The sequence below is a fragment of the Anastrepha obliqua genome, chromosome 1 (genome assembly GCF_027943255.1).
Source record: "Anastrepha obliqua isolate idAnaObli1 chromosome 1, idAnaObli1_1.0, whole genome shotgun sequence".
NCBI lineage: Eukaryota > Metazoa > Arthropoda > Insecta > Diptera > Tephritidae > Anastrepha > Anastrepha obliqua.
Window position 1 is genome coordinate 10,482,614 of NC_072892.1, and position 11,220 is coordinate 10,493,833.

At 39.1% G+C, this 11,220-nt stretch overlaps 1 protein-coding gene across 1 annotated transcript; it reads left to right on the forward strand.

Moving 5' to 3' along the window:
• Window positions 1-6,952: 6,952 nt before the first annotated feature.
• On the forward strand, window positions 6,953-11,002 carry LOC129236033 (uncharacterized protein K02A2.6-like). The gene has a single exon (XM_054870206.1). It carries the CDS (start codon window positions 6,953-6,955, stop codon window positions 11,000-11,002), a length of 4,050 nt encoding a protein of 1,349 aa, XP_054726181.1.
• The last annotated feature ends 218 nt before the right edge of the window (window positions 11,003-11,220 follow it).

Sequence of the window (11,220 nt, forward strand, 5' to 3'; positions counted from 1 at the left end):
TTCCCTTGAAGGCAGTCTTGGAAGCTCGGAAATACCAGTTCGGCACTTTCCGTGGCCGCAGACCATGCTTGAACATTTACTTAAGGTGTTCAACTTTATTGCCACATTGCTAGCGATATATTTTCGCCGCAGTTCTACTCGAAAGAAGTTTAATATCTCATACAGGGCTTTAGATGGTGTGATTGACATTGTACCGGTTATAAGAAAACAGATGCAAGTCTTTGGACCTTGTCAACTCTTTTGATATTCACACTATACTACAATACCATAATTGATAATTGGACTAACAACCGGTGTGTAGAGCCAATGAAGGCAAGAAGGCGGTGTATCAGTTAATAAAGTGGAACAACTGCGGATTGGACCGCCTGCCGCTATCGCCTGAGAAATAATATACTAAAATTTTACTTGAACAAGAGGTTAAACCGACTCTACAACTTTATATTTTTAAAATCTTAACAAATAAGGGTAAAATAACCCACGCGGGTAAGAAATGGTGGATTGAAATTATGTAAAAAATTACTTGTCCCTGAATTTTATTAAATACTCCAGGGCATACTGAAGGTTGTGTGGAGCTATGTATGTGAGCTTTTTTAAGGGGTTAGGGGTAGACAGAGGCCCGAAAAACTGATGATTTTCAAAAACTTTTTTCTTGCTAATAAATTGCTTTATTTTACAAAAGTAAAAACATATCATTAATACATCTTGTTTCGACTTATTTTTAGGAAAATTAAAAAAAAAAAATTAAGAATTGTAAAAGTTATCGGTGTTGGTGTGGATCCTGTTTCTCCAGAACTCCCTTGCGGTGATCATCACAAGTCCTTGGAGATTCATCTAAAATCAATCGGACAAGAGAAATTAGTTTTATTAATAGATAATCTTGTGCCTGATCGAAACTCTTTTGTGTTTTGCAAAAAACACAATATGGCGGCCTCAGGAAATATTTTTTAGATTTTCAAGAAAAAAAAAAACAATAACTAATTGTTTAAAAAAAATCAAAATTAAAAAAAAAAATCCTACTATCAGGCACGATTTTTTTATGTTTTTTTCAAAAGCAGTATATATTTTATTAAAATCTAATCTTAAATCTTAAAAAGGCTTTTAAAGTTTTGCTATCGAATGTCGATTTGCCCGAGTGCCTTTCGTTAATTGTTGAATAACTCGAAAAGTATTTGTCGGATTCACTTCAAATTTTCACACAATATTTTTAAGATATTATAGCTTAAGAAAATGCAAAAACAAAAAAATCCAATTTTTTGAAAATTTTGACTTCCACTAATCTGTTAAATAATTTAAGACCAAATTAAGAAAACCTCAAAACATTGTAAAGAAATTTTAATATTTACGGACGAAATGGCTGTGAACCCAATCTTCTACAGTTCTTCCACTTTAATAATTCATAAGCCCCATTCTTCTCTCTTTTGTCCCATTTTATTGGACAATTTTTTTCTTTCAAAAAATTAAAAAAAACGAAAATGATTTTCTGGGCAATATAGTGCTACCTTTAGTAAATTCTGCGCTTATTTAGAAATGACCACCCGCCTAATTTGAAATGAACCAAATAATGCCTTAAGGACGCGATGCTGGCTTTTTAATTTATCGATTTTTACTTCACAACTTGGTAGCTGTGCTGATGATGAGCCACTGTCCTGTAGTCGCTTCCAAGTTAAAATAAATTGACAAGAACACTTAATTTGTCGCTCAAAGTAAATTTACATTTTAATTGCGTAGTGAAAATGAATTTAAATGTGAGCTTCGAAGACACAAACGAACTGTTTAATATATCAGGGCAGTAAGGCTGCAAGAAGTGGGAGCCTGACGGTTGATACTGACCGACAGATATAAAAAAGCAATTTCGCAGATTAGTTGGCGCTTGTGGGTGCCTAAACGTGTGTGCAAAAATTGAATTCTATGCAATTGCCATTGAATTGAAAAAGCCTAACAAAATAGATGCGTAGGAAAAAAACTGGCGGCTTGGAGGAGCACAAATTTAGGCGCGCCTGCACACGCGCGCGTGACCACTAATTGCAACAAAACGACTGACCGCAGACGATATTCCACCGAGGTGGTGCGGAAAGTGAAGGGGTTGAGGAAATGGTTGCACGTTGCTTAAATTTCGGTGGCGTCAATGGGTTTTGGGTACAAAGAACACGCAGGAAGGCAAGTGGCTGCCGGTCGTTGGTAAAAGCTGACGTTCATTCAATCACTTAAAATGCGCGGCGCACTTGACGGAAGTTTGTATTGGTGAGACAAAATGGCAAAAAGGTATCATAGTTGTTATATGCCGAACAATATCGCAAAAGCGCAAAAGGGTGGCAATGCGTAATTTTGCATATAGTCATAAGATCGATATTAGATGGGAAGGTTTTGGTGGTTGGTGTTGTCGGCGCATTTTTTTAATTTTTTTATTTTTTTTAATTTTTATTTTATGTATAAGTGTGCGCGTTCACTTTATGCTGGCATTGGCTCCCTTGCACCGACCACTTTGCATCATTATCGGCTGTCATGGGCCTCCTTTGTTGGGCGCAAGTGCGGTTGCGCATGAACGGAAATTTTAATTAAGCCCTCACTTGCTTGCTGCATACGAAATTGCATTTTAATGAATAAAAAGATGCGTGTCAACCGCTATCAGCACCCAGCAACGGCGGTAATTATAAACACGCACATGTGTAGGTATCTGCCTAGGCATATGCATGCGAAAATTCTACTCAATTGCATATGTGTGCGTCACGCATTATTTTTACTGACACCACGCAGTGCAACGTAGTCGTACAAATTGTCGAGTACAATAGCGAAGTGGTTGAAGTTTGATAAAATTCGGTACAGAGATAAACGAACACACACTGCTGATTTAAAAATTCAATCGACTTTTGCATAGATGCTAGACTTTTTATAAAAAATTTAAGAATTTTTAAAATATTATTTTGCAAATACATTTTTCTAAAAAAAGTTTTGATTCGTACTAAAGGAAATTTAAGCCTTTCAATTTATGAGCACTTTTATGGTGTAAAGTAGAAAACACTTATCGAAAAGTCGTAAATTCAAAACTTATGAAGCTGATTTTTTAACTGCCAGGCCTTGGTTTGAATTTTATTAAAGAAATTTGTTAATTGAATACCTTCAACTAAAAACAGAAAAGAGTCGCATCCTTGAACTAGCATTTAAAAGAAAGTGGACGTAGAAGCAAAACAAGAAATATATTTTTGTAAATAGTTTTTAAAATCGAATATCTCGAAAAAAGTTAACTTTTGAACATTCTTCATATGACCAAAATAATCGAAAATGACCTAAATAGTAAAGCCCTTAAGCATCCAGAACGATTTTCTCAGTAACCTTGCACGCAAATTTATTAATCGACTAGCTACTACCCGGCGCGTCGCTGCCGCAGAAAAATGATATTCGTAAATTCCAAAATGTTGTCCAAAAAAGTGAGATCGAGCAATCTCAACTGTCTTCTACAGAGAGTCATGTACCCGCATATAAGGTGTTCGACTGGCTTTTCCTCTTCTTTAACCTGATAGAATAGTCATTAGACGGTGCCTCTGTTTTGTTGGCATGCCTTCTTATCAGACAGTGCCCAGCTAGGATACCTATTACTGTTTTTAGATCCCTCCTACTTAATTTAAGTAGCCTCTTAGTGCGACCCATGTTCCATTCGGTCCACGTTTCCCTGTCTATTAAAAGTTTACATATTGCCAAGGGCATGAGTATGACGACCCCGGAACGAGAAGCCCAATCTAGCTAACTGTCTGCCTTACAGTTACCTTTAACGTAACTATATTCTGGCACAGAGTAGATTAATAGGGAACTATTAGAAAAGTATAATATTTCTAATAATTTGTAATAACTTTTACTGTCTTACACGAGGGTTTACTTGATAGGAGCGATTTCAGAACTTCCTGACTATCGGAGTAAATGAAGGTTTCTCGTATTGTGACTAACCTTTTATTTAGCACAAAAAGGCTTCCTGGGATTTCCAAGATTTCGGTTTGGAATACGGCCAGCCAAAGGATATATAGGTAGCTATAATTTCCGAATATACACCAGCTGCCACTTGATCATAGAGTTTTGAGCCTTCGCCATCCTCTCCGGATGGAAAATAGCTTGTATAAGACCAAAGTCGGTGGTGTTAGGAATACCAAGAAACATCATAAGTATGCGCGACTTCCAGTTCCGTTGAGTGTCAGAAACCAAAGGTCGGGAATTTTATATTTCTTTGTAAACAACACTAGTTCCGTCTTGGCCGTATTGAGGCTTAAACCACATGTTTTGACCCATAGAGAATAAGCCATCGCATTCACGTCCGGTGAATTTGAGAGCAATAGTGTGGACTTATGAAGTTCGAAACGTTGTTTTAGCCAAACGTCCATGGTCTGCCACAGAAATGTTTGTTTGCCGATGGCTTCAAAGCAACCTCCAGAATACTTTTCCGATAATATTTCGCATATTTTTACCACACTTGAAAATGTCGAGTTTCGTGCCAAATAATGTGTTTTTGCGGGGAATTTTTTAATATGAAGAAAAAAGCAGCCGAAAGTCATCGTATCTTGGTGGAAGTTTATGGTGAGCATGCTCTAGCTGAGCGAACGTGCCAGAAGTGGTTTGCACGCTTTAAAAGTGGTGATTTTGGCCGCGCCGCCAAAGTTCATGGATACCGAATTGGAGGAATTGCTCGATCAAGATCCGGCTCAAACGCAAGAAGAGGTTGCAAAAACTTTGGGAGTTGATCAATCAACCATTTCCAACCGTTTAAAAGCCATGGGAATGATCCGAAATTCAAATTTCGAAAAAAAACCGCACGAACTTATTCATAGTCCTATTACCTTGATGCCAGGCTCGATCAAAACGATTGGAGAGCGCCCATCTGTGGTTACAGCGGCCCAACCCATTACCTGTGCTACCGAAGGGTGACCGCTTTCGACCAAGCTAAGCAACTACTTCGCTCTCTCAAGTCTGACTTGTTACTGCTTTCGTGTGAGATCATGCGCCTTTTGAATCTTGTAAGGCTTGACTTGGAGATCATTTTTCAGTATACGGCGGATGGTACGGTCAGATATTTTCAGTTCTTTCCCTATTTGATTGACGCTTCGTCGAGGATTTCGCTCAAGAATGCTTCTTCACTTTTTGAATCATTTTACGTGACATTGCAGTCTTTTCATGACGACCTCCATGACGTTTCGCGATGCTACCAGTATCATTATAACGAGTAATGGTGCGACAAAGAAAAGCTTTATAAACTTTATTTACGTTAAAGCGCTCAAGCTCACGAGCAATGGCTGGTTGTGATTTTCTACCCAAATATAATGCAATCACATTTTTACGTTTGAAATCCATTACTGAGCTGATGCGATCAGCTGTGAATCAGCTGTGCGACCTGTCTGAAGTGAGTTACACTTCGAGCGCCGAACCCTGTTATTTAAAAACTTGGCTTGTATGTGAGGTTCCACGCCCCCTTTTTTAATTTGACTTACTTTCCGAACTACATAAATTGTTATGCTCTGATCTTGGTTCTAGAGAATAATGTTTGCACTTGAGAGGTCGTTGAGGGATAAATATTCCACATCTTCTGTGGTAGCGTTGTCGCTTAGAGGGGTCGCTTAGGGCGCTGTTGTAAAAGAGGGAAAGGAAGAGGTTACCTCACAAGAAGTGCTCGCATTATTCTCAACTACAGCGCCATACAAATGTAAGCATCATACAGTCATGAAGTTCTAGAATTATGATTGCTATAAACCAGTATGAAACTGCATCTTTGGACATACATACTTTACCACATATTCACCATAATCGCTTCTACGTTGCCGGAACGATCGGTATTCATATATGGCGAAGGACTACTACCTCAACAGCATTAGCCAAATATTTGTAGGGAATATTTGTGTTGTTACAATAACAATAAGAGATTTCAGCGCATTTTATTTTTACTTTTCAATAATTGCTTTGAGCTTTTTAATTTTTGTCCAGTGCAGCTGCACTGTGCACTGCCCAGTCACCCAACTGCCACTTAGCCAGCGAAAATTTTTAAAATCGATTATCATTAATGCAATATGAACGACTGCGGTGTTGCTGCAAACTTTAATGTGTGGCAAAAAAGGGATCTGCATTGTACAGAAGTGTGAGAGCGTCGATTGGAAACCCATCAATAACTGGCACATAGTTAAATATTCTGAAACCTGTAGACCAGAGCTGAAAAAAAAAATATTTTAAAGCAATGCATAGTTTAAACGATGAAACGAAGAAAATCCTAAATATTCAACAAACACTATTTTTTGCGTAAAAATGCAGAAAATATGTTTTACTGCCACATTGCACCCACGCGAACCCACCTGAAGTGTTGCAACATATGAGTAAACCACCAAAATGTGCTGTGTGCAACCGTTATGACTTTCTAAGCCGCGTATGAAGGCTTTGTTGGCATAAAAATGATAGGTTGCATGCCACTCACACCCTCGCGTATTACGCACTAGGGAATTGCATGTGCATATGTAATACCTTAAGTAAGTGTGTGTGTAGGTACATCCATCAGTCACCTGCAATCCAGATGAGCAAGCAAAATTCTCATACTCGCTGCTACTGCCACTATAACGTTTGTGGCAGCTTCAAGTTGCAAGTTTTTGCTACTCGTTGCGGAGTACGTGTTTTGATGGTATTAATTTTTTGCCAGCAGGAGCAGGAGGAGAAAAAGTGCAATGGTAACTAGGGAAACTGTTGTATATGCAAATTAAAATTTACTAACAACAATGAATTGTATTCTCTCAGTGTGAACTAACCTTATTATATGATATATTTGACATAACTTTTGTACATTTGGCAATGCTGAATTATATCTATTAGAAATAAAGAGTCATTAAGTTTATAGCAATCAATGCGTGTATATCTCAACGGCAGCCGAATTGCGTGAGTATACACATACAGCAAACTTAACAACTGGCGACGAGGAAAATTTTAAACTTTTACAATGGCTGAAGAATTTTACAAGAAATTGTTGGAGGAGCAACGTGTCTTCACAATGAACGTTCTAAAGGAGCAGAAGGCGTGGATGGACAACTTTGCGAAACGGTCTCCAGGTCAAGATAGCACTCCCGTTCCAGCATTTGTTCAATTCAACAGTCAACACCAGAAATGGGACTCATACTTGGAGCAACTAAAACAACACTTCTCTGCTTACGCGGTAATTGACGCCAACAAGCAGAAATCATTTTTCTTATCTTGGTTGGGCAGTGACGCATACGAAACCCTCAAAAAGCTTGTCGGCGTTGACGAGTTACAGAAGCAAACATTTAATGAGCTTTCTGCAAAACTAACAGAGTTTTATAAGGAAAAGGTTCATGTAGTTGCAGCTCGTTATGAATTTCATAAGGCTGAAATGGGTAATCGTACATATAAAGAATGGATTGCCGAACTACGAAGCATAGCCCGGCAATGTGATTTTGTTTGTAAAAAAGAAAATTGTCTACATGATTTTTCAGACGATATGATTAGGGACAAATTAATTTTGAAGTCACCGCATGATGCAGTTCGTACAGCTGCATTACAAAAACAACAACCAACATTGGCAGAAGTTCAGCTAATCGCTGAGTCATTTGAAACAACAACGAAAACAGTAAGTACAATCAAAGACAGAACGGACACTGCAAATGCAATAGACAGCAACGGAATTTATTCGATGACAACGAAAAACACAGAAAAATTTAGCATGCGTAACAAAAACAAAAAGAACCAAAAATCAAAATACCGTTCATGCACAGGTTGTGGAGTTTCACATAATCGTGATGATTGCAAATTTAGAAGCGCTGTTTGCAGAGGCTGCGGTAAAACAGGCCATATCATAGCTGTGTGTTTATCGAATGGAAAAAAGCAGGAACAAAAGCAGAATAAAGGGAGTAAAAACATCAAAGGTGAGAAAGGTGACAAAATAGATTACATTTCAACGGCATTTTCGGTAGCTAGCGCAGCTAGCAACAAAAGTAAGAAACAGTTTGTTCAAATTGTGGTCAATGGAAAAGAGACTCGGTTTCAAATGGATTCGGGCGCGGAAGTCTCAGTTATAACACTAGACACTTACGAAATGTTAAATAAACCGCCAGTAAAGCAATGCTCGCGTGTACTATATGGGTACGGTCATACGCAAATAGAAACTTTAGGAGAAATCGCTGCCAAAATACAATACGGGTCAGTAGAAAAAATACTGCCTCTTGTTGTTTCTAACGTGCGTGGTTCAAACAATCTATTGGGCGTAGATTTATTTGAACAATTAGGCTTTAAAATTGTGCAAGTTGATAGCGTGACCGCCAAGTCGAACGCAAAATTACATACAATTTTGTCCACCTTCGCGGACGTGTTTACTCCAGCACTTGGTACAATGAAGTCAGTCAAAGCCTCGATCAGACTTAAGGAGAATGCAGTGCCTAAGTTCATTAAAAGTAGGCCAATTCCTTTTGCTCAATTACCAAAATTTAAAGATGAAGCTCAAAGGTTATCACAAGCAGGTATTTGGAAACAAATAACTTTCAGCGACTGGGCATCCCCCATCGTCCTAGCAACAAAAGCGGACGGATCGATACGCATCTGTGGAGATTTTAAAAAAGGTGTTAACCAGCAGATTGATGTAGATCAATATCCTCTACCGACAAGAGAGTGCCTATTGCATACCATTCGATACGGTAAATATTTTTCTAAAATAGACTTGCGTGATGCATACCTACAAATGGAGCTCGATGAAGATTCCAAAAAAGTGCTGGTGGTCAACACACCGCTCGGTTTATTTCAATACCAGCGATTACCGTATGGGGTAGCAAGCGCGCCAGCCATGTTTCAGAAACATCTCGAGCAACTATTATGTGGAGTCGACGGATGTGCAAATTATATTGATGACATCATTGTGGCCGGTGCGAGTGAACAAGAACATATTGAACGCTTAGCCAAAGTTCTGCATATACTCCAATCCGCGGGCATAAGATGCAAAAAGGAAAAATGCGAGTTCCTAAAAACAAAATTAACTTACTTGGGGCGTGAAATAAGCGCAGATGGCATTCTGCCCGACGAATCTGGTATTCAAGCAGTGAAGAACTTACGACGGCCCAAAACCTTGAAGGAGCTTGAGGCTTTTATGGGTAAAATAAACTATTACCACAATTTTATTCCGAATTACTCTCAACTCGCAGCACCCATGAACAAATTGAGGCGAAAGGGGGTGTCATTTCAGTGGAAGTTCGAACAAGAAAACGCGTTCAATTTGCTAAAGCAGCACATCATTAAAGCTACGATGTTGGCTCATTTTCGAGAAGACTTACCTATAGTCGTGGCCACTGATGCATCATCGTATGGGGTGGGAGCCGTGCTTTCACACATCAACCCAGACGGGACTGAGCAGCCGATCGCCTTTGCCTCCAAAACACTCAACCGACACCAGGAGAACTACAGCCAAATCGAAAAGGAGGGCTTGGCGATAATATTCGGAGTTAAAAAATTTCACCAGTTTTTATACGGGCGGAAGTTTACGCTGATCACGGATCACAAACCGTTAGTCAGCATATTTAGTCCCGATAAAAACCTCCCAACAATGACGGCTCAACGTATCCAGCGATGGGCTATTACGCTCATGGGGTACCAATTTCAAATAAAATATCGCAAAACAACAAATCACGCAAACGCTGACGCATTATCGAGGTTACCATCGGGTCCAGATGAAGACTTCGACAATGGTGAAATTAACCAACTTGTCGCTATACAAACGCCAATTGATATTGAGGTCATACGGAAAAGCACCAACAGTGACAAAATACTTCAAAGAGTTAAAAAATATATTCAGAAAGGATGGCCGCATAAGTTGAGTCCAAACGACCAGGATCTCCGGCCATATTTCAATCGTAAGTTGTCCTTGATTACTCAAAATGACTTGATTTTATTACAGCGTGATGTCGCACGGGTTACTATTCCATACTCATTACGTGATCAAGTTTTGCGTCGGCTTCATGATGGACATTGGGGTGTGGTAAAAATGAAACAACTAGCACGACAACATTGTTGGTGGGATGGCATCGATAATGATATAGCGAGAATAGCAGCTGGATGCGAAAACTGCAAACTAGCGGGTCCAAGTGATCGGCGGGAATATTCAAGCTGGCCTGAACCACAAGCACCTTGGCAGAGGGTTCACATTGATTTTGCTGGTCCGGTATTTGGTTCTATGTGGCTTCTGTGCATAGACGCGTTCTCGCAATTTCCATTCGTTTACAAACTAGCAAATACAACGACGGAATCAACGATTTTCGCATTAACCACCCTTTTTGCTAGTGAGGGTTTGCCAGAAACTATAGTAAGTGACAATGGCCCACAACTTACGGCCGATGCGTTCAAAACATTCTGTCACCAAAATGCTATTAAGCACATCACGATTGCACCGTTTCACCCACCTTCTAATGGACTGGCTGAAAGATTTGTGCGTACTTTTAAAACAGCTGTAAAAAAGAACATAGATGACGGCTTGCAAGTAAACGAATCGGTTCTTAAATTTCTTTCATCCTATCGCACTATGCCAAACGCAAAAGGCATATCACCAGCACATCTTTTACATGGTCGTCCTGCACGTACTCTCTTTTCGCAAATGTTTTCAGTGGAAAATGACAAAAATGACTTTAAACAAACTTCAATCAAATTTTCACCTAACGAAAGTGTCTACATTCGCAACTACGGCCGCGGAGAAAAATGGTTAAAAGGGGTCGTGGACAGACATCTTGGGAAAGTCATGTACGTAGTAAGAACTAGTATGGGCTACTTTAAACGACATCAAAATCAAATGAAATTTCGCCTTGTGAACGACGCAAAACCAGTTGAAGACAGCAGAGGAAAAACTGATTCAGTTACCAATATATTGCTACCTGATACTATGGTGGATACTGCTAATGAGCATTCTCAGGAACAACCAAGAAGTCCACTAGAAGTGCGTCGAAGTGGCCGTATTCGTAGATCGGTACACCGCTACCAAGCTGAAGATTTTCGCAATTAAAGCGGAGGATGATGTTGTATATGCAAATTAAAATTTACTAACAACAATGAATTGTATTCTCTCAGTGTGAACTAACCTTATTATATGATATATTTGACATAACTTTTGTACATTTGGCAATGCTGAATTATATCTATTAGAAATAAAGAGTCATTAAGTTTATAGCAATCAATGCGTGTATATCTCAACGGCAGCCGAATTGCGTGAGTATACACATA

Coding starts and splice junctions, on each gene's coding strand:
- LOC129236033 (XM_054870206.1), top strand. CDS start 6,953: ATGGCTGAAGAATTTTACAAGAAATTGTTGGAGGAGCAACGTGTCTTC.